General features: G+C 48.5%; 8 protein-coding genes across 8 annotated transcripts; 4 read left to right on the top strand and 4 right to left on the bottom strand.

The window, feature by feature from the left end:
- Positions 1-732: 732 nt before the first annotated feature.
- On the bottom strand, positions 733-1280 carry Aspvir_006691 (uncharacterized protein; the record flags this gene model as incomplete). The annotated part of the gene is made up of 3 exons (XM_043269886.1): positions 733-846; positions 902-1186; positions 1275-1280. The coding sequence occupies 3 exons, from the start codon at positions 1278-1280 to the stop codon at positions 733-735; spliced, it is 405 nt and encodes a 134-aa protein (XP_043125821.1).
- A 4091-nt stretch (positions 1281-5371) lies between these two features.
- Aspvir_006690 (SAE2 C-terminal domain-containing protein) lies at positions 5372-7585 on the top strand (the record flags this gene model as incomplete). Its single annotated transcript, XM_043269885.1, has 1 exon — positions 5372-7585. One exon carries the CDS (start codon positions 5372-5374, stop codon positions 7583-7585), a length of 2214 nt encoding a protein of 737 aa, XP_043125820.1.
- A 596-nt stretch (positions 7586-8181) lies between these two features.
- On the top strand, positions 8182-9524 carry Aspvir_006689 (peroxisomal membrane protein PEX16; the record flags this gene model as incomplete). The annotated part of the gene is made up of 4 exons (XM_043269884.1): positions 8182-8335; positions 8406-8438; positions 8504-9341; positions 9401-9524. The coding sequence occupies 4 exons, from the start codon at positions 8182-8184 to the stop codon at positions 9522-9524; spliced, it is 1149 nt and encodes a 382-aa protein (XP_043125819.1).
- Positions 9525-9888: 364 nt separating this feature from the next.
- Aspvir_006688 (ribonuclease H2 catalytic subunit RNH201) lies at positions 9889-10980 on the bottom strand (the record flags this gene model as incomplete). The annotated part of the gene is made up of 1 exon (XM_043269883.1): positions 9889-10980. One exon carries the CDS (start codon positions 10978-10980, stop codon positions 9889-9891), a length of 1092 nt encoding a protein of 363 aa, XP_043125818.1.
- A 435-nt stretch (positions 10981-11415) lies between these two features.
- On the top strand, positions 11416-13636 carry Aspvir_006687 (Cupin domain protein; the record flags this gene model as incomplete). Its single annotated transcript, XM_043269882.1, has 5 exons — positions 11416-11480; positions 11561-11709; positions 11770-12990; positions 13074-13322; positions 13413-13636. The coding sequence occupies 5 exons, from the start codon at positions 11416-11418 to the stop codon at positions 13634-13636; spliced, it is 1908 nt and encodes a 635-aa protein (XP_043125817.1).
- A 437-nt stretch (positions 13637-14073) lies between these two features.
- On the bottom strand, positions 14074-15323 carry Aspvir_006686 (TBCB family protein; the record flags this gene model as incomplete). The annotated part of the gene is made up of 3 exons (XM_043269881.1): positions 14074-14408; positions 14510-14729; positions 15054-15323. 3 exons carry the CDS (start codon positions 15321-15323, stop codon positions 14074-14076), a joined length of 825 nt encoding a protein of 274 aa, XP_043125816.1.
- A 1352-nt stretch (positions 15324-16675) lies between these two features.
- Aspvir_006685 (tRNA (carboxymethyluridine(34)-5-O)-methyltransferase) lies at positions 16676-17654 on the top strand (the record flags this gene model as incomplete). The annotated part of the gene is made up of 3 exons (XM_043269880.1): positions 16676-16798; positions 16873-16997; positions 17171-17654. 3 exons carry the CDS (start codon positions 16676-16678, stop codon positions 17652-17654), a joined length of 732 nt encoding a protein of 243 aa, XP_043125815.1.
- A 384-nt stretch (positions 17655-18038) lies between these two features.
- Positions 18039-19015, bottom strand: Aspvir_006684 (MYB DNA-binding domain protein; the record flags this gene model as incomplete). Its single annotated transcript, XM_043269879.1, has 2 exons — positions 18039-18441; positions 18549-19015. 2 exons carry the CDS (start codon positions 19013-19015, stop codon positions 18039-18041), a joined length of 870 nt encoding a protein of 289 aa, XP_043125814.1.
- Between the last annotated feature and the right edge of the window lie 3681 nt (positions 19016-22696).

Below are 22696 nucleotides of genomic sequence, written 5' to 3'. Positions count from 1 at the left end.
ATTTTCTACTGCACACCATCAGATATGCTTGATCATAGACATGTTCAAGACCCTGTTGCATTATTTGGGTACATGCATGTTGCATCTTTTGTATTCACGAAACAACTTGCTGGGACAGGAATCACGACTCATCTCAAAGACCATAACCGAGATCATGAAAGTTTTGAATGTACCATTAGCTGGTCATTGTCACCACTGGGCACTCCCCTCTTCAGCCCTATGAAAGCGTGCACTATTTATATGATTCCAATACAGCCCAATCAGCACCTACTCCGACTCTATTTGATCATACTAGTCACGTGGACGGAGGGGTCTGATAGAGGAGACTTTTAAGAGATTTGAAATGGTGAAAGTAAAATTGCTTTTAAAAGCTACAAAGCTATGGGTATTTTCTTGATCTTCTGCATCACACAACGAGTCCATCACAATTTGTCCACCTGCAACCTTAGCCCTTGTTCATTTCTTAAGCAGACATCGCCCTGCCTGGAACTGAGGGATAAAAAAGCCGATAGAGCGATTCGGCGCAGGTGAACATCAACTCGACATAATGCCGGCCGAAGGTCGGGAAAGACGGAGAAGCCGGCAACCATATTGGTTAGCGAGGTCGCAACCTTCACCATAGAGAGAGACTTCGCACCACCCGAGATTCTCGGACGGGCCAGGATGATAATTTCGATCAATGATTCTGTGTGTACTAACGCGATATTGAAGACAGATGACCCGAGATATGTGTCAACTAGTTAGGGCAAGCGGCCTGGACGTGTCCAGGTTGCTTGCACTTGTAGCAGACTCTTTCACCCTTGGCTTCAGTGGGGCAGTCGCGGGATACATGTCCGACATCTCCACCTATGATCATTGTTACTCAACAAGTGCAAGAAGAAGATTGACAAGAAACACTCACAGTTGTAGCACTTCTGACCATGAGTGCAATCGCGGGCCATGTGGCCAAAGCCACCACACGAGTAGCAAGTTTGCTGGCGACCGCCGTATCCTCCGTGACCGAAACCGCCTCCATAGTTGCCGCCCTGAGAGCAATTGCGTGCGATATGGCCGACTTGACCGCATTTGTAGCATTCTTGGCCGCCGCTGGGAGCACCATTGTAGTTATCGCCCGAACCAGCCTGGGGACACTCGCGAGAAATGTGTCCGGCAACACCGCAGCGGTAGCACGACTTCTCCTTGGGAGCTACTGTACATTCGCGGCCTAAAGGAAGGGAATGTCATCGGTCAACCAATTATCCATCAACCTAGATGGCATATGAAGATTAACTTACTGACATGGCCCTGGCCTATTGTTGCTCGATGTCAATAGAAATGTCTTCGCCCAAACAGCAAAGGCTGAAACGCTCAAGGAGGGAGTAATGACATACCACCACAGTTATAGCTGGCAAAAGAAGTATTAGACATTGTCTGTTTATGACAGGGGAGGAGGGGCGTACCAAGTAGGAGTTCCCTTCTTAGGACAATCGCGAGCCTAACAGGATGAGTCTCTCTTCTTCTGTATAGATGCTGAAAGGGCTAAAAATGCAAACCCGTGTTGTTGGTGGACTGGGTGAAAATTCTTACCTGATGCGAGGCATCGCCGCCTATGAAGTACAGTCGTTAGTCTATCATATTTCCCAAGGTCCATTTTAAGAGGAACAGATGCCGAAGGTTTCAAGCTTGCGCACTATAGCAAACGCAAGGAAAGAACACGGGCGAGGAGACAATAAATGTGTCAGTAGAAGGCTGGTGCGACCAGCGACTCCTTTGGATACATTAAAAGCGAATTGATGCGAACAGCACAACGATAGGGAAGCATAGACAATGAGATAGATTTGGGTGAGAGCGCAGTACGCACAAATTGACAATCGCAGAGATTTTCTTTTAAATTTGCAAGGACTCACAGTTGAAGCATCCACGACCTCCAGCTTGATATTCCATTTTTGATGATATGTGGCGAAGATAAGATGAGTGAGTTTGTTGTATTGACTTCCTTTTTTTCAGAAAAGAGATTGAGAGAGGGCGATCAGAGATTGATTGATTGTGTTTCGCAGGGGAAATTTTTTTTTTAAAAAAAATTGTAATAATAATAATGATAATAATAGTGGTAGCAGAAGAGATATGCTAGCTGCTGCGGGGTGGAAAAGAGTGCTTCCCGTGCGTGGTTCCTGGCTAGACTTTTAACTGGGAGTCAGCTTCGCTAGACGACCCCACAGTGCACGATGGCTCCTCTCAGATCCAAAGGCAGGGGGCTTCGTGAAGAATCAGAAGGAGGGTATCCCGATAATTCTCGAGCAACCATGTGACAAAAATAATGGACCAGGGCAGGAAGCCACGGCAGCCGAGCCGTGGGTATTTTTTTATCTGGCGAGGTAAGGCGCGCGGACAACGCCTCCTCGACGAGGTCCGAAGTTTTAGAGGATATTGTCGAGGAAGTTTCCATGCGAGGGGCAACGATGGTGAAGCAAAATATATTGAGTGGAAAGCCCGGATACTGGACTTGAGACGACATCGGAGCCTTGCCAGCCGGCCATGGCATGAGAGCACCATTCTAGAGCAATTCCCGGTTCTGAATGGGTAGCATTGAGACAGATTGTTATGTTTGGAGTGAACACTCATCACGATGCATTTTGTATATCCAGAGAACCAGCAAGCAAATAATCGCGCTAGCTGTCTTCATTATTGCAAGAAGCCAGAGTCGAAAGATCAGTACGTGCAGTCCTCGAAGCTGACCCTACAAGGAGCGAGGATGAGGTGAGCGATTGATGTATATATAGTGCGATCTGTGTATATGGATTGTGAATGGAAAAATGAGAGAGATTGAGCACGGTAGCTGTGTGGTTTTTCTTTCTTTTTTCTTTTTTTTTTTTTTTTAAACAAAATAAGGACCTCTGTGGAATATAACATTTGCCTTTAATGATGCCTACAAGGTCCTCAACCTATTGAATGATCCGCCATAACAGCACACCAGCTGCGCTACTCTCCTCCTACAATGTCATAATAGTGTTTCAAGAAACTTGTTTGATAAGAATCCCTTTCTGAAAGCTAAGGCCATTTTCAAATAAAATCCCCATGCTGTTCATTAGGGAGTTCCATTGTTTACCAAGGATGCCTGACTTGGCTGAAGTTTTAACCTTGCTCAACCAATTCATGTGAAATCATACATTTCTATCAAGTGTGACCCAGTTTCCTTTCGACTGGAAAGAAGCAGACGCTCATCATCAAACCCAACACAATCTCCCATCCGATTGTATTCACGAGACATCTGCCCAGAGGCCAACTGTGGCCCGCAAAGCTGGCGGGCAAGAAACCCTGCTAGGAGGGGCCCGCCCTCATGAATTTTGCATGGTTTGTTCTCAGGATTGATCTGGATGCTGTTTTCCTCCCTTGCTGCCTTTGAAGACCCAAGTGATGGAATCAGACTCTCAAGTTCCCACACTCTAATTTCGTCGCCACGAGTGCTCACGGAAATCGCCTTCCCACGGTCGCTCACTTGCACTGCAGATACTGATGATGTATGACCCCAGAGCCTCTGACCTCCCTTGACGAAAAGTTTTGCACCAGTGGAAACGACAAGATACACTGTCAATGTATTGTCTGCATGCGACGTCAAGAGATACGGGTGGGAATAGGAAATAGAGGTTGGCGGTTCTTGGTGTAATATGGACGGCTCTGTCAGTTCCACGTGAGACTCGCCTCTTAATGGTCCGGATTCAAAAGACGAAGAATATCCCCTCCTCGAAAGAGTAAGAGGATGCAGTGGCATTGCTCCATACTGAGCGTTAACGGTGGTTGCAAGTCGAGAACCGATCTGCTCGCCATTCTTGCCAAAATGCAGTTCTTGAATCCCCAATGACCAGCCACAGCCAATATGAAAAAAGCTGTAAACAATAGACGCAATGATTTCCGAATGCGCCAATCGGACTGACAAGGACATCGGGGATAAAATACTGTCTGCCTTGAGAGATGCGAGTAGTTTTGCACTCTCCCCTGAGGATTGTTGGCTTGTATTCGCGGCATTGGATCTAGTTGCGGGCTCGGGTTCCGCTAGAAACATCTCATACAGGGATAAAACCTTGTGCTCTGATACCATCAGTAGGTAAGAATTCGATGTGGCCATCGCGGTGATTGCTCCATCGGCAAAAGCGGGATGGAAAGAGCGTAAACTCAGACATAACGACTGAGTATCCATGTCGTAGACGCCGAAACGGCCGTCTGCAAATCCCACTGTTACTTTGATAAGATTCTGCGGTAAGCAGCGGCTCACCGCTAATGCTGTAGGGAATGCTGAGGTTTCTGATTCGGACTCCACAAGAGGAAGTCTAGCAGAGCATGATATTTGGTTGCTAGCCCGCCAACACCTCAGCCCATGCTCGGAGTCTGCTGTGAAGACAAAGCCCGCGCAAAACTTGACCAGCACTGGGGAGTGCGCGGGTTGTGGAAGTTCGACTTCAGTTACTTGACAGGTTCCCTTGGACCAATTATGCCTAAGGCGATACTGTCTTTTCCAATTCGTCACCTTGCCCTCCTCAGCTAAATGAGCATGGCCCAACCATGTTGAAACATGTGGCGAGTACGTTGCCCTTGACGCGGAAAGGGTAGCATGTCGAATATTCGCCACTCGGCGTGCTCGAGGTCGAACCCATCGCGAGTAATATTGCCTTTTCCAAAGTTCCGAATCCCCAGCAAGTGCATGGAAACGACGAGATACCCTAGAGAAGAGCGTCAGCCAGCCCGGAGCATTTGAAAAAGGGTCGATTAAGAGAATATGGAGACAAGAACAAACCTTTGACATATTAGTAACGATGGTATGGGTAGAAAGGACAAGATCTGGAGCAGTAGTTCGTCGCTCAATAGAGACAGGCGATCTTGACTATCTACCTGAGTTATACGGGGTCGCTTGGGCTGCCGGTGATCCTTATTGGAACTGTCAAGATATCTCTTGGACATTATGTGTGCTAGTCCTCAAGAGGCACAAGTGATACCGGATGGAAGTAATCACGTCCAAAGAGGCTCATCATCATTTTGATGAAATTGAGGGTAGTGAGGCAGCTTTTGAGACCATGATGAGCTTTGATACGTCAAAGTAACAATTGCCCCCTTATCTAAGGATTTCAGCGGGGATAAGGTATGAATAAGGTACTGTACCTAGTAGTACAGATTTGTAACAATACCTTACATGTATGCTTACCTTACATCGTCAGTCAACTTAACAAGCTCCGACTGCTCCGTACCTTAGGTACCGAGGCTGACTATTACGGGAATAGTACTCCGCACGGAGTACCTTATACGCAAACGCGTCATTCGCGATTCAAGGGATAATTAAATAGTACCTTGGTAGTCTCAGGGACTATTGATGGGCAACTTACCTGCAACGCGACCGACCCTCATGGAGGTTTTAAAACAGCTACATACCTCTGTCTCTCAGAATTTTGATAGACTTTTTGACGAAGCCTATAAATCCTTACATACGGAACTCACGCGGCGCGACGAGTACGTCAATGAGCTCGACGAGAAGCTAGCAGGTAGAGACAGAAATAATCTTTCTGCAGAGGTTCTGAAGCTCAACCGCGAGATTTCCCTCTTAAGAGAGGAAATCCGTCGAAACGATGTGGGCCTGGAGGACATTGAGGGACTGGAAAAATTGGTCCGATTAAAGGACAGCTATTCACCAGAACACCTCCTGTGGGTATTTGAGACTGGCGAGCAGGAAGATGGACGCTTCACGGCGGACAGAATGAAGGCTGTCTGGGATCAATATCTGGCGCTTTATAAGGATTTCCAGACACTGATTGATGCGTCCAAAGACCTTAAGGCAAAGATTAAACGGCATAAAAGAAAGTTACAGTACTGGGGTGCTCATCTTAACAAAGAAGAATTCACACTTGTACTTGATGGCCGTGCAGTCAAATTCAAACAAGTCCCAGAAAATACTAGAGATGCCTCAAAAAAGTCGCCCCTGTGTCCCACTGATTTGCCAGTGCAGGTTGGAGGTGCTTCTGCACGGGTACACTTAACTCCAACGTCCGACTTGACTGCATCCAAACACAACGCACAAGGCAATGGTGGATTGCCGCCTGCTGCTTCCATGGAGTCTGCGTCGACACAGTCGGAAAGTTCAATCGACGGCCACGAAACCGCTTCAACTCCTCGACTCCCCGAACTTTCGACAGAATCGAAAGCCGGGGCATTGAAAAGAAAGCGTGATACAGTCACAGACCATGCTTCGACTAGGCCCGGCCTTCGCGGCACACGGGCGAACGACCAGTTGGCGCAGCCCGTTCTGATAAAGAGCGAGAGTATGTCCTCTAGCCCCATACGAATTCACCTTGAACATAACGGCCTAGCTGGAACTCAGGACCTGGACGAGGTTGGCAGCGCCGTCGAAACGCCGAGGAAAAGGAAATCCTATCATCTGGACGGCCAGTGCCAACAGCTTCCATCAGACACTACCAAGTCTCCTTTGCCCCGCAATCCAACGGCTCTACGGTTGAATCACCATCAGATGGAGGCGAGCCAGCTGGCTCCCAAGCGGCTTACAGTACTTCAACCTGTGGACACTAATTTGCCAAGCGCAAATGGCCCTAGGATATGGTCGGAGCAAAAGCCACCGAATAAGTCAGAGAGACGTAGCAGACACGCCTTAGGCTCGCTAGCAGAAGATGGTGATGAAAGTTTGAGGCTCGTCCCAAGGAGAGGTCAAGTGAAGCAGGCATCCCGTGTCCAGTTGACACAGGCAAGTACGAGCATGGACAACGTACTGATACACCGGCGGCTGGACGATCTCCTGGAACGGCCTTTGCGACCCCGGCATCCATTGCACATACGGAAGAAGAATGGAAATATTGCTGACATCGGACCTGACCAACGGGACACTGCCCGTGACCCATTTATACAAGCCTTGGGTGGTGTCAAGGAAGCCTCAAAACCCAGTGAGCCAACCGAATCCGCCATTGGTAGGCCTTCCATATCCGTCGGGGACCGGGAAAACTCAGAAACCTCTCCGCCGGGAGGTTCGCGGTCGCATTCGTTCAGAGTTCCTGATACGATCGCTGTACACTCGGAAGACGAACCTTTTCGAGCTCGACCGCTCCACCGACTCGGTCTTAGACATTTTAAGATCAACCAGAATGTTAATCAAGGACTGGACTTCGCGTATGACACAGTTGTCCGCAGAAAGGATGAACGCAAGTGTATCAGTGGCTGCACGCGTCCGGGTTGCTGCCGAGAGAAATTCCGTGCTATGGCGCGTCTTGCTGGTCCGCCAACTACTACGGACGGCCCAGATGACGGAGAAGAAGAGCACAAAATGTTGGAGGACTACCTCGGTGAAGAGAAACATCTACTCGACCAGCTGAGCGCCGAAGAACGTCAGAGCCTCCTCCATGAGGCCAGAGCGAGGCGAATGGCCAACCTCTACAGTAAACATAGGCATGACCATCAGCGTCCCAGCACGCCTCCTGGGTTTTGGCGAACGGACATGCCTGACACACAAGAACTGGAGCATGATCGCGAAGTAGCAAACAACCTCGAGAGGGAAAAAGTGAAGGAGCGGTATCGAGAAGCAATGCGTGGCGGAATGTGGAAATTCGCTGATGAATGACCTTGAAACGTGCATAACAGCAAATATTGGAATATAATGGCAAAGCCCCAATATTTAGTATCCTAAGTAAGCAAACCGCTTCAACAATGACTATTCTTTCAAGGGACCCAACTTGTCTGGCCTCGCATTCGGCTCTGATGCTCTTCCCCAGTCATGTGCATGGTGCTGCACATCGCAATCCTGCGATAGTTGATTGTTCGGCACAAGTCATGACTATCCAACCTCATTGACGGGGTTGCTGTGACTGGCAAATTCAGGAGCAATACTGGTACTCCTGCTCAGTTGCCTATACCTTTGAACGAGTATGTGTCAGTCAATAATGTAATGTAAATGTATATGTAATGGTAATAATAATAATACCAATGCGGCGTAACCCCTTTATGGAAGATTGACCTCGGCATCGTCTTGTTCTTGGTAAGAGCCGGACACGTGCCGCAGTACTCTGTACCCCAGACTCGACTCCTGCAACCATCCAGCGAGGCGACAGATGTCGGCCTAATGACTCTCTTTTCGCAGTCTCGAAACCTTCAATTGTTTCCGCAAAAAGTTATATTCTTGTAGCTTGCTCAGCACTTCCGGAGCTATTTTCATCGGAGATGGATTCACACTGGAAGAGTCATAGTCTGGTATCTGCAACATTGTTGCAGCCGTCTAAATGGCTTACTCTGTATGAAGACTTTGTGACGAAGAATGCTAGCTCCGTGGGTCAAGTCGAGTCTGCATTGAGATCTCTCACATATATTATTCCTGGTGAGGACTGCACGGAAGCGCCCCCGAGCGCCTTCTCATCCACTGCGGATGGAAGCTAATCTAGCTCTAGGGCGGTATCGAGACTCCGAGATATCATCAGAATGTGGTCTGTATACAATCGAAACATCTTAGCAGATACCCATGTACTCACAAGTCGTCCTCTTTGAGCAGTCCATTCTGGTGTTCAGCTCCTTTCGCTCTATCATGATAGCCTCGTCTCCCGGGTCGTTGCGAGACTTCCTTCAACAATTCCGCGGCCGGCACCAACGCCTCATTCTCGGTATACAAAATATTGGATATCTCATTCGGCTCTTTATCATCAGTTGGCTCTTACGCTTCAGATGGTACGATACACCGAATTACTCTGGGAGATGATCGCGCGACGTCGAGGTGAAAAAGTACGCTGGCGCGTTGTTGTTCTTATCGAAATTATCAAAGCGACATGTCGCCTGCTTCTACTGCGCCTCACAAATTCTAGGCCGCTGGTCAGCCCACCGTTACCTGAGCGCGAGGTAGATCCTAGGTCTACGGAGGAAGAAGAGAGTGATTGGAATGGGATGCAGACACCCGTCAGTGAGCGGTCCGCGGACTTGAGCTGGACTATGCCGCGCACTGGATTATCGCTTCCTTCTCTACCTGATGCCAACGACATTTCCAACTTCCTCATATCCAAAGTCTTAACAGCCGACGATATCAAGCCGCCGAAGGCGCTTTTGCACCGTGTCAGTGGTCAGGGCCAATTAGCAGAAGTGCTATACATCCTGCGGCCGGTCATCTATGCACTAGCGCTGCAAAGATGGCGGCGCGACAAGAGAAGCTGGAGGCCCTGGTTGATGGGCTTTGCTATGGAGTATGGTTGTCGTCAACTTGCCAAGTCTGATTTCCGCGAGCGGGTGGCAGGAGGCCTTCGCGGCCTCACAGGGCTTGAACGCGAGGAACTGAGAAAGCGAGGCTGGGCCATGGGCTGGTGGCTTATGCGCGGTGCATTTTATGAGAACATTACCAAGTATGCAATCCCTAGCCTTTCACTTGAGGTGAAGGGAACGACGAGCTGACGCTGATTAGGTCTTGGCTAAAGGGGTTGACCGGCAAGATGAAAGGTAAACCGCTGCTTGATTTGGTGGGGAGCGTCATCGAAGACTATGAATACTTATGGGAGAACTTCTATTTCTCTACTGCAACGCTGTGAAGTCTCATTCTTTCATTGCGTATCCCCGCCTTTTACCCTGTTCTTGCCCTTCGTTAGATTGGTTTCCAGTTTTGTCTTAAAAGGCCATGCAGGTCCATGATTTACAGGATGAATGGCTGCTTGTGTAATCTTCCTGTTCATCTGAATTGCGAAGGTGATTCGGCGTTTTGGAAAGTCTCATTTGATGTGTGATGCGCGCTTCACAAGGAGTTTCAAGGAGATACCCATGGGGACTTGTGGTCACTACTGGAACTTTTGTTATTTGTGAATTGCCTTGACATGTTTAGAATCTGATTCAATCGGGGTATCATAACGTTCACCATTCTTCCCTATTGAAGCCGCCAAATGGATGGGCGGGCCCTTTTCAAAGCACCTCCATTGACCGGCGACCAAACCATTCCTGCAATTCATCCTGCTCAGTTCTCTTTGCATTTCTTGCGGTGGTAAGCAGAAAGTCTTTGATGGGTGCAGTGCCTTCCTCTTCGACCGGCCAATCGACTCTAGTTCCACCCTTGAGTTCAAGCATTTCTTTTGCAGTCCCCCAGCTAAATCGGCACTCGTTGCCCCATCCGAAAATGGGGTCCATATGGTTTCTGAGCCAGCTGACGCACTTGGAATCTGAAGGATACCCGCTTCCCCAGCTGTCTGTGGCCATCCCCAGCGATGGCGCTTCAGATCGTTGAAGTCCGTAGAGGGCCTCGTGGCAGAACTCCAGTGCCACATCTCTCGTGACTTTGGCAACAACACTCGCAGCGCTTACGCAAGGGTATAGAGAGTCGGCTTTCTTCGCGACTGTAATCTTCAATGTGGGGAAAATGCGCTCCAGTTTCTGTTGATAGGTTGCTGGATTCCCGATTGTGTCAATGTAGACCTCTCTGATGTCTACTCTGCGCTCCTCCACAATGCCACGTATAATTTCAACAGTGGCATCCATCGCCTGTGCGTTCAAGTTATACGCACCAGATGCAGGCCGCATCATGCCTGCCGAGATATCCCGCGCAGATAAGACTTTGGTCGCCCAGCCACACGATGCATGGAGAGGATTTCCATCGGTGCAGAGCAGCCGCATCAAGTTAGCGCGCACACCGGGAGTGAGAACTTTACTATCGTTGAAGCTATAGTCGCGAGCCAGGAGGGAGTGATGGAGAGTATGCGGAACATAAAAGGCACTGTATACCATGGGACCCAAAACTGGACCACGTCCCGCTTCGTCGACGCCCAGTACAAAATAGCTTGGTGACCGGGATGCGGATGGCGGGGAAGCATCCGCTGTGGTCGTGTGATGGTCGCCAGCGACCTGCGAAGACCCTTCTGTACTTGCGGGAGGAAATGAAGTATAGTAAGCGTAAGACTCTCCAGATAGCAGTCGAGCGCGATCTACGCTGGGAGGGATGAAAGAGCCCGCGGAGGTAGATGCATCTGGAGCATCGGCGACACTCAGGCCGGATTCTTCCATACTCGCAGCAGGTCCAAAGTCTAGAAGAAGAAAGAAGCTCAAGAAGAGGCAGATTTAGATTAATTTAGCAGCAAATGTTGGAAGACACTCACATAGTTGTATGGCCTGGCGGTTGCACTGGGGGAGTTTCGGACGCGTCAAGAACCGTTCCGGACTAGCGGCACTTCCGCGCGTTGTTCGCCGCCCATCATGAATTCCAATGCAATTCCCCTCCCAAGCAACCATCATCTCTACTCTTGCCCGACGCTTGAATTCCCCTCTCTCAACATCCTATTAGTGCACGAAGCACAGGGGTTTCCTACATGAGATACATCGTCCTACTCGCAAAGCTTCACGGAACAGAGATTCTGGCATCGGACGCTGCTGGCCCCGTACATCGCTCCAATAATTCGGTGAAACTGTTTCCCGCACCACTACTCCTAAACCTCCGCAACGATGGCTCCTCGCGGGCCTGCGAAAACTCGCGACTATGACTATTCTAACGTCGGGAAAGCTGGGAGGTAAGTAATGCAGGGGCATGTCTCCTTAGGAATCCTCCGTCATTTCGGCAAGGGAACCCTGACCATCGCACGGGATGTAGACGAACGGGAGTCACCTTAAAAGAAGGCAAGCTCGACGAGCATGGAATGGAGGAGATTGATGGGATTTTCTCGTCTCCCGAAAAGTCACCTGAAGGAGCATATGGCAACAACACTACGATTGGATCAGATGGAATGTCCATGGATGAAGGTGTGTGATTCATTTCTTCCGATTTGTCCACGACCATACTAATCTTGTGCCTGGTCACAGGCAATGGGCTTGGGCCCGCTGACTTCTTGAATGGAACGAACGGGGGGCGCGCATCCTTCCTCCCGCCCCCGGTTGCGCGATCTCCCATGAAATCCGGCTTGAGTGGATCACCGCGGCGGACTCCCGGCTTGCGATCTTCTGCAAGTCCGCAACGTGACAGTCTCTCTTCCAGTCCGTCAGATGGTAAGGGGCTTGGGAGTGCTAAGGGGGAAACACGGCGTGACGTATCCCCTCTTACCAACCGTTCCATCAACGCGCCCTCTCTAAACCATGTCAATGGCCTACGGAATAATAAAGGAATCAACAAGACGGCAGAAACCACGGTCACAGTTGACTTCTCAGACAGTGACGCTAATAGTCAAATGAACGGAGACGAAAATGCGAATGCATTTGAGCAGATGCGAAACAATTACGACGACAGTTTCAACGCTGGCGACGACACTCTGGCGGAAGATCAACAGGATGAGTTCGAGCGCATTGATGGTGTCGACGTGGATATTTCGTCGTACACAGCTGCCGGTTCGCGCAAAACAGAGCGATCAAGAGCCGTCCCCAAGACTAAGAAACTTGCACAATCTGAGAAATCTCGGGCCCAAGAAGTCACGCAGCAAAATGAGACGAGCGAGCAAGGAAATGTACAGAAACGAAAGCGCCCTGGGAGACCCCCAAAATCGCAAAGAAGGAACAGTGATGATGAGGATACCGTGGGACAACGACCTTCCAAGAAATCGAAGACTGCCAGTCAGACTGGACGGGGGTTGAAGAGCTCCGGAAATCCAGAATTAGACAAAGTTGTGGAAAATTATGTCAATCGTACGGGGCCCCTAAAGGGTCGGAGCCTATACATACTGAAGCGGGAAATACCCACTGATGGCAGCGCAACCCACACTCGATCAGGGCGAGTTTCTGTTAGACCGCTTGCCTACTGGAAAAATGAGAGGTGCGTTTATGGAGACGGCGAGGCCGCCGAAGGCCAGCGCTATCCGCTTTCGACTATCAAAGAGATTATCAGAACTGAGGAACTGGAACCGGAGAAGAGGAAAGTCAGTAAACGGCGGTCATCCAAGAAATCCAAGTCGCGGAAGAGCCGAGACGATGATTCGGACAATGAAGACGATGATTACGTCGATCCGTGGGAGAAAGAAGGCGGCGTCTTGCATGGCTATGTTAGGAAATGGGATCCAGATACCCAAGCCGGTTCCATCGAAGAGGAAGTCCTCGGTAAGTACTTTTGAATGCTTGCCTTTTTCTCTGGTCGCCTGGCTGTTGAATCACCGAAGTACGCTGACCCAGGGTAATTGTAGATATCGCCTATGCTCCGTCCGGTATCGAGACGAGAGATGTCAAAGACTCCACCTTCCGCTTTGCTAAGCTGCTGAGCTCCCCGTTCATCGGCTCTGGAATCGTCGAACTGCCCCCAGGGGGTGTCAAGAAACCCAAGAACTCGAAGAAGATGCACATGGTCTTCTACGTGTGTCACGGACGGGTCCAGGTAGACATATCCGGCGTGCAATTCAGCGCCGGAAAGGGCTGTGTATTTCAAGTGCCAAGAGGTAAGGAGTCTCTTCAGGACGTGCTCGCCTTGTGTCTAGCTCCTTTGAATTTTCATTGCGCATGCTGATTAGCGTTTTCCTGGGTTGCAGGCAATTATTACAGCTTTGCGAACACGCATGGGAAGGATGCTCGGCTCTTCTTTACGCAAGGCTGTGTTCCGGTGGAGAATGACCAGTCCAGCCCCGGATCAGCTTCCAAGCCAGCTGTCACAACTGAGGACGAGTCAACAACGCAAATGGGTCGCCCAAACGGTACCGGCAAAGGCAGGCCGAAAGGCAAGCAAAAGGCAGGAAGTGGATCTAAAGCTTCATGATCTTTTTTTTTTTTTTTTCCTGGGTTTCGGTCACTCCTGTGGGACGGGACCCACTGCGAGCGTGTTCGCAGTGCACTTTCCTACTTCCTCCTTATTTTCCCGTTGAAATGCTGTAGAAGCTTTCTTCCATATTGGGTATTTGTATTCATTTCGTGGCTTTGGCCCTTTTCAGTGTAGCGATTCACCAGCATGGGGTACGGGAACGACGGTGTTCGGGTTTATTCTGCGAGATTCTTCCCCTTTCCTTCTCAGTCCATCTCTTATTTGCCGGCGAATGAGCACAACGATTGCGAGCGGGAGCTTGGTATAACTGGATATATTGTCTTGAATAGAAACTTATTGTGCCAGACCGATGCTAGCGTTTCTCCCACTGTCTCTCTGTTTCTGTGATTCTCTCCTGCTGGACTACTTGCTCGGCTGAGATAAGGAAAGTATTTTCATATTTCCTCCATTTCATCGTCCATGTCATCAAACAAATCCAATGGGGGAAAGTCTCCCACTTCCACCTTCTCGGGTTTCACAAAGACGCCCGTATTGTTGGGACAAGTAAAATAGTGTCTGCCACCTATGCTACCATCGTTCTTTCCAGTAGGCTCGTCGAGTTCGATTCCTACCCAGATAGGTTGGGGACCAGAGTTGGAAGTTTCTTGGGATGTGACATCCACTCCAGAGAAAGGTATCGTAGGCACTGGCCCAACATAGCGTATTGTGCCTCGCCTAACGTGTGGGGGCGATGACGGAAGAATAATAGCACGTCGGGAGACGGCGATGCCTGTCATTCCTCGATCAGTATATGATCTGAATATTCTTCTATATGGCCGGGTATCGCCGAGCCGTCGCTCAACCCGGTATCGCCATTTCTTCATGACCTACCCCGAACGCGAACATCCTCGCTATCTTTCTCTGCCTGCTTTTGCATCGATTCCTTCGGTGACAGAGCCTTTGGGTCGAATCTACCGAGTTTCTGGTTCTTTTTCCAGGCTAGAACCGAGTTTGGAAGTGACTCATACGTGGCTGAGGGGAGGACATATTTCTCCACGGAGGACAAATCGTTGAAATTAGGCCGTGCGGCTTGAGGGCGGGTATCGTGAACCTATGAAATGATGCTATCATTCAGCAAATATCAATAGAATGTGCTGGTCGGCTGCTTGCTCTGAAATAGCGAGTCACCCGCTGTCAGGCATCTGACAGCCACTTGAGGCCGATTCAATGGTGTTGCATTCATCTGAAGCTGGCTGGAATCCCAACCTGGAGGAAAGACAAACAAGTCAAGAAGCATTGAGTTGTGGTCGTCAGATACCTGACAGACCGGCCATTCAAGATGAACGATGAATAACCGGGACCGTCCGAGTCCGAGCGCGTACATGGGTCGAAATTGTTGGATCGGGAAAGAGGTAGATGAAAAGACGGTGCATACCTCAATCTCACAGCCCTTCATGAGACCCCAGTTGCCGATGATACCGTCATCTCCATCTACCCACTGATCAGCACGTCCGGGTGCCTTCAATAGTAGATGTTGGCTGCTCGTGGGGATGCCAGTCATCGTCTCCAGCTTAGATTTCAGCTGCAGGACAGTCCAAGTCGGAGTGACACGACGCTCCGTCAGGAAGCGCGGTTCGGAACCAGTTGCCGTACTGGGCGTGGTTATGATGACGGAGACATCTGTCGGCGAGGGCTGGAATGCCATCATTAATGTGATTTGAGCAGATCAACTATGAATGGAAGTCAGCCAATGTCTGAGTTCTATATACGTTCTACAATGAAGGAATCCAAATTGAAGTCATGGTATATGCCTATTGGTCACATGGTGGCAGGCGAATTGCAGGCAACGCGAACATATAAAGCCATGAGAATCACAATGACTTGGAATGGGGAACTTCCTGATGCTCGAGCAAGAGACAAAGAGCGAGTTATTCTCGTAGAGTGCCAGAGATATGTCGATATAATGAAAGGTACCGCTACACAGCAACCAAACAATAGGCTTCAGAGCGACCAAGGGCTTAATCCCCTTTAACGTACCAGGTCTTCGTTGAGGGACAAGGCAAGGACAGAGAACGACAATGGGAGTTCAGGTCACTCACAAACGATATATATATTTCACCGGGACTAGAGAATTCGCACTTCGACCATATCAAGCTGTGTTTGGTGTTTCGACTCCAAAACGGTGCACAGAAAGCATGTGGAGCCCAACTCAATTATTCCATTTCTTGGCCACCTTAAGGCGTGAGTGTGTGCCTCAGGCTACAATATGCATGGTGATGGTCGGGATTGACCCAAAACTATCAGATGAACTGTAAGACCAGACTGAGTTATCTCGAGCTCTCATAGATTTTAATGAGAGACTCTTACATACATTAATCCATCAACCATAGACGTATTGACCACTTGAGGTTGGGGCTGATGACATGGGCCATACTTCATAATGAATGACTTTACCAACCAAGCCATGCCAATCCATACGCCACGTACGGAGTAAGTCCATATCTACCTGATCTAGGATGTGCTAGCTACAATTTGGCTTATTCGAGACAGGGATATAAAATCTCCGGCCGCTGGTTATTCGAAAAGTTGTATATCATGGATAGCAGTTGCATGGATTGATGCTGCCTTAAGGCACTGGGATCAAACAAGTGGGAAAGGACTGAATTTTAGGACTTTGCACGCAACACTACAGACTATTACTATTAGTCTGCTACGCAAAAGATAAGGTACGTAGCTACCATCAGCCTGACAGCAGCTGCTGATTCAGAAATTCTCCGAAAGGCGCATCAGCAGCAAGGCCAGCACACAACCTTAATCTTACCTTGATGGGATGCCAGAAAATTACCGCTTGGTTTGAAATCTGAATTACCAGAACTGCACGTCTTGGCGGCACAATCTGCAGATGCACCTCAATTAATGATACTCTATGTTCTCTTACGATAACTGCGTGTACCCCTGCTGCAACGAGACAGAACAAGAAAATCCTGGTCCCTCCCGATTTCGCATGTGAGGGATTCTTAAGTCGAACCTGTCGTAACAAGAGAGAACCCGACCGAAATGGCATCGTCATCTTTTCCCGATTCTACGGGAAATCTGCCCGATGAAGAGGCCTATGAAGAGAAAAATGTACATGAAGTGTATCAACAGATAGCAGAGCACTTCTCCTCGACCCGTTACAAGGTGTGTAGCACGCCCTACTTGTTACCGATACATTCATAAACTGATACTGAACGTGCTCTCTATCTGTCTAATAGCCATGGCCGATTGTGGAACGCTTCCTCAATGGATTGGCACCGGGGTCTATTGGTCTCGATGTGGGGTGCGGCAATGGCAAGTACTTGTCTGTAAATAAGGACGTTTTTATAGTCGGCTCGGATCGGTAGGTCTTTATCAGATGTTCTGCTATTTGCTACTTCATGAACGTGTTTGTAGAATGCTCCGGGCGATATTCGTTCCGAATCTTGTATATATATTTGTTCATTCATTGTCACTTCCTTTCGCAATGTCTCGTCCTCTGCCACATTCAAACGATCAATAGCTAACGCCAGCCAGCTCCGAGAATCTCGCCCGAATCGCCGTCAAACACCAGCCACATTCAACTATCGTAGCGGACATCCTGAATCTGCCACATCCAGATTCGTTATTCGATTTCGCTATCTCAATTGCTGTTGTACACCATCTGTCCACACCTGAACGAAGAATTCAGGCTATCCGCGAGATTCTCCGCACTTTGAAACCTGCCTCTGATAAATCTTCCGGAGGCAGAGTCCTGCTGTATGTCTGGGCTTTGGAACAAAAGACCAGCCGCAGGGGCTGGGACAAAGGCGACAAACAGGACGTAATGGTTCCCTGGGTCTTGAAGTCCAAGCCTGCCAATGGTAGCCCTGACGATGAGCCGAAGACTTTCCACCGGTATTATCACCTCTATGAGGCAACAGAACTGGAATGCGACATTGAGAGAGCAGGCGGCCGTGTTCTGGATTCGGGCTATGAAAAAGACAACTGGTGGGCGATTGCGACACGATCAGATGAGTAGAAGACAGTTGTGCTTGATCGACGTAACCTGGGACTTCGAGAACCAGCCTCGAAGCCTCTTCCTTGCATATCCCCCCACCCACCTTCTCTTTTTCTGTTCATGTGTATTGCATATAACATCCACCATATATGGTGGTGATGACAAAAGAGAATTCGTTGAGTTGAAAGCCTCCTGGAAACGCTCAGTAACAGAAAGCCAGGGGATCACGGAGATCATTTCTATGAGAACTCCCCTCACAAATAGTGAGGAACACCTTCAACCTGCGCTATGCATATCATAACAACACGGAATCCAAAACAAAGGGAAAGAAATATCCGGGAAAAAAAGCGAAAAAAAAAAGGAAAACGAGGAGGAAAAGGAGACTTTCATATCATTTCGATTCCGCTATGGCAGCGTTCGAGGCGGCAACCCATAGGGAGGTCCTAAATGGCCACTATGGCTGCCGCTCAAGTCCAGAGGACGGCCAAATTGATAGGCGTCTCGCGGTAAGGGAAACGGCGGGGCTGGCGCATACGCAGGAACACCGGCGGTAAGTTCTTCAACTGACGGAAGTTGGGGCGGAGGAATAGTACGTGATGCGGATCCTTTTCTTGGGCGAGATAACGATGTACTTGCCCTGCGAACCCTGGTCGCTGGCGGATCTATGGCTGAACTCGATAACGAAAATGGGACTACGCCAGCCCGGCGTGCCATTTCTTGCTCCCCTAGCTGCCAATGCATAGCCTCCGCGGCTCTCCATGGGATGGCCATCTCTTCTGCTACTTTCGACCACATCTCTGCCTTGAACCTTTACATTGTCCTAGTCAGCAAATCATCTTCCCAGCTTTCATAATTTTCTCCAAAATCAAAATCTCTCCGCCTGAGTAGACAGAGCCAGTCTCTTCAGAAACGCACCTCTCGTACAATCTTGCAAGTTTGTTCTTCTTGTCCTCGTCCCACTCGCTTCGGCGCTCCAAGTAATTCTGATAATGCAGACGGCAGCTGATAGCGCTTCGCCCCGGGAGCCGTTTACTGATGTCCTCCCACTTCATGCCGCTACCCCGCAACTCTATGATGAGTGCATCTTCCTCGGGGGACCACTTCGATTGCTTCTTGGCCGGAGACTCGGCTGTATGGGCTGGCTGTAGACGCTTGGCAGGGACGGATGCTGGGACTTTTGCGGTAAGAGGCGGCGCGGATGACAAAGGCGTCGAGGCTGCGACAGGTATTGCTGGGCCTATGGAAGCTGGAGGGAGGGTCCTCGAAGGGAAGGCGGACGTAGTAGTCACCGAGGCGGCTTCTTCCTCATCTTGCGGCTTCAGAAGCAATGAGATATCCACTTTGGCAGGAGGGTAGAAAGCCTGGTTTTGTAACGCAATCATATGCGCGACTCGCAATGGAGAGACTCAGCCTGCAATGGTTGTGGGCTATGAGCCAAAAGAATGCATATGCAATCGAGGAAAAGATTCCCTGGTGAACTGGCTGACCGGCCAGATGAGGTTACCTTCGATGTGTTCGTCGATCGGTAAACCCAGAAAGAGCAAAGAAGGAATGATAGTCTAGGATGATATAAAACGTTGACTGACAAAGCAGAATTCCTCCCGAAACAAAGACAACTTGAGACAGACAATCAGTCTCGCAAACTTTCTTACCCTGCTAGCCCCAAGGTTCTAGCAAAGATGGGTAGATGGCACAGTTTAGCCGTGTGACGTTTGCAAGGTAAACCACCAAATAGCGCAAAGTTGGCAAGACGGAGATAATGACAATATCAAAACACTGGACGGAAAGGCGAAGATTTTGAGAAATGGAATATCGTGTAGTAACCAAGTGAGACCTCCTAACAGATGAAAGAATGGAATTAGAATGTGTCAATGGTAGAACGAGTCTTTATGTTACGATTCGAGTATAGTATCAGATGAGAGTCTTCACCGAATGAAGAGGGTCTGGGTAGGATAGTATAAAGAGTAGAAGAGACTCGAAGTTATCGCATAAGATAATGCCAACGAGAAGATAAGAAGGGAAATACGGGATCACGAGGGAGAAAGTAGAAGAAGAAGAAGAAAAGACAAAAAGGTCAAAGAAAAAGGAGGGAGATGCAAGAGGAAGATGAAACAGCTTGAGATGCATAGGAAGAGATCATCATCGTTGACAGCTGATCCAGCAGTTGGGAGATACCAAATTAGAGGCTTTTGCAAGCTATAGTAGTAATTTAACTAAGGTAGCTACTACTACTTACTACCTTCCTACGACACAAGTGTACAAGGTAGGTAGACCTATGAGCCTATGACCCTACAAGTAACAAACAGATTACGAGACTAGGTACGTTAGGACGGAGGCGATTAACAGGTTTCAGTGGTGAGGTGGGTTTGAGCAGGCCCCGTTGTTGTTCGTCTACCCAAGTTTGATGATGATTTTAATAATAATGATGGTTTTTATTTTATTAATTTACCGTTAGTGTAAGGTTGTTATTATTTCTTGTTTATTACCTATGTTTACCAACGGTGGTAAGATGATGGATATGTATACCTAATTACGGCGCAACATGGGGTCTGTTCAGATACCTAGGTTATAGGTCGTGTCCCTTCGCTTCCCATACCAACAGATCCATGCTAGCACTGTAGAAGGATTTCTATTTTCTATCCCCTAGGAGTGCCTTTCATTTTGAGGAGCAATTCGTGGACATGGATGGGGTAGGTAGAAGGGTCCATTGCTTATTTCTCTGATTATATTCTAATATTTTTATTATTACTTGGTACCCAGTCTCTAACACTAGGTAAGAGTACTCCCGACTCTTTCGAGTAGCTATAACGGGTTCCACACCCGGGGTACTAGATACTTTAATCAAAGCCTGCTCTGGCGGTCAAACCTCTCAGACCGTTCGAGCCCGATGTTTTTGGTTTGGGAGACTGGGTTTAATCATTTGATGAATGTTTAGCATGTTCGCAAAGACAGCAAGAGATTACAGCAGCCAACAGTCAGCTTGAGAAATAAAGCGATCAAGTTAGCTTCCATCTGCATGGAACGGGAGTACGGACGAGGCTTGGAAGGGCTAAGCACCTCTGTGCTCCGTCCATTCGAGTATCTTAAAACGTCGTTGATCTTTATTTCTTGCCAATCCCACCTTAAGACGCTTTCTGCGCATATGAAGACGATTGGAGATCTGACGATGAGATTATTCATGACAAAGATAAAACGAGGGGAAATAAGAGGGGCAGCTAGAGGACCATAGGCGACCTAAGTAAAAGAGAAGCGAGTCTAAGCCCTTTCTGCACTTAGACTTGTACTACATACCGGGAACCCCGGTATGCGAACCAGACCGTTAGTGATTGTCCTTTAAGTTTTGAATGAAATCCCTACCCATTAAATTATCTATCTGTTCTTTTCCCCTCTTTTATCTTAACCAGTAATTTCCCTTTGTATGTCTCTATATCTGCTTGATTTCCTACCTGACAAACCTCATCGTCCTGCTTGTTGCCCCAAAAAATCTTTCTACTTCGAGTCTTGAAGAATTGGCTGATTAACTATGGTGGTAGTACTGACAATCGTGCATCAATGACTGTTTATGCTGAATGATGAGTCTTGCAGATACGGATAGTCAAATACAAATAAAGTCACAGACTGAGGGCAATGGGTACAACTAATCCAATGTGTAAATTAATATATGATAACATGGAGAGATCTTGAGAGCATTAACTGCTTCTGCTGACAGGCAACAATATTGAGAACATATATATACTTTTGCCAGCGTCAGGCATACCGTTTCGAAGGTAGACGATCGAGTTCACATCTCAACGGCTTTTCTGATTATTTCTAGGTTTCTAACTTCTGGTAAGCCGGACCCGAGCCCCTGCGATGGATCTCCATTCTCCAAGCGATTAGTCTAACGGCGGAGACGAACACCCTTTCCTCTATAGGCAAGTATCGACCAAGCAGCCGAAAACATAGAATTGTTCTGGCCTGTGGCCACGCAATAATAATAATATTTGTGCCTACTGACTGTCTAGGACTGCAGAATAGATTGTACATCGTCATTGCTTTGTCCGATTCGTAAGGTTAATTCTACCTAGTCACCGCTCCGCTGTTCTTCTTATTACAAGTCGCCTACCTACCTACTTGCCGTGACTAGCTCCGTAAGGGGCCCGCGGACACCTCGACATGTATGTATCGAAGTATCATTTATCACCTGTTGTGTGTACACATGGCTTCCAATTGTCTCCCGAACCTGCTGTCGTACATGACCTGAGTTCCCGATCATCCTTGAACCAAATATTTGAATGTTCAGGGATAGGTTTTAGACTCACTCTTGACCTTGAAAATAGTATTTAGTATGTTAAGGTAGGAGGTACTCCGTACTTCATAACAATAGCCCTCCAATCATCCCTCTGAAGAGCATTCTTGGTTCGTTTCAGTCATCTACTGTCAGATCCAATTGCTTCTTCAACAGATATACCCCTCCTTGGTGGATGAGCCCTACTATAGCACCTATCTACATAAGACTCGTTCGCGATCTGATGGTTCTGATGATCTATTGCGAAATTAGGGCTTGTTGATCTGTCGGACCAGAACCACAATCATGTAGCAAGACGCGATTCTAGATTCTATCTAAACTCGCCAGCGGACCGACATTACGATCTCTATTATTACCGCCATAGCCAGAACCCGCGCTGCTCCCTATAATGGATCCTGAGGCGGATGGCGACACTGATTTCACATTACTATGCTGAAGTAATTGTGATACCAGGTGTAAGACTATTAGTGCACATTCAACTTTATATTACAGAGTACGGAAAGTTCCACAGCTCTTTGAACTTGTGCAAAGCACAGGAAAGGATCATCAGAATCATGGTTGTACTGATTGCCGAACTTTTGTTTGAGAGTTATCACTGCTCTCTTCGAACGACGAGGGACAAGGGGCTACCCGTCATCTGCAAGATTACCTAGGGACCAGTGGGGCCAACGGTGGCTTGCCTTAATTTACTGTTTCGACTGAGGCGGTGGATGCCACACAATATCAAGCCAGCCAATCAACCCTTTCCAATCCTCGGGGTTGGTCCCTTCATGTC

The sequence above is a fragment of the Aspergillus viridinutans genome (genome assembly GCF_018404265.1).
Source record: "Aspergillus viridinutans IFM 47045 DNA, scaffold_4, whole genome shotgun sequence".
NCBI classification, from domain to species: Eukaryota; Fungi; Ascomycota; class Eurotiomycetes; order Eurotiales; family Aspergillaceae; genus Aspergillus; species Aspergillus viridinutans.
The sequence above is the reverse complement of the archived record's forward strand: the minus strand, read 5'-3'. Positions and strand labels throughout refer to the sequence as shown.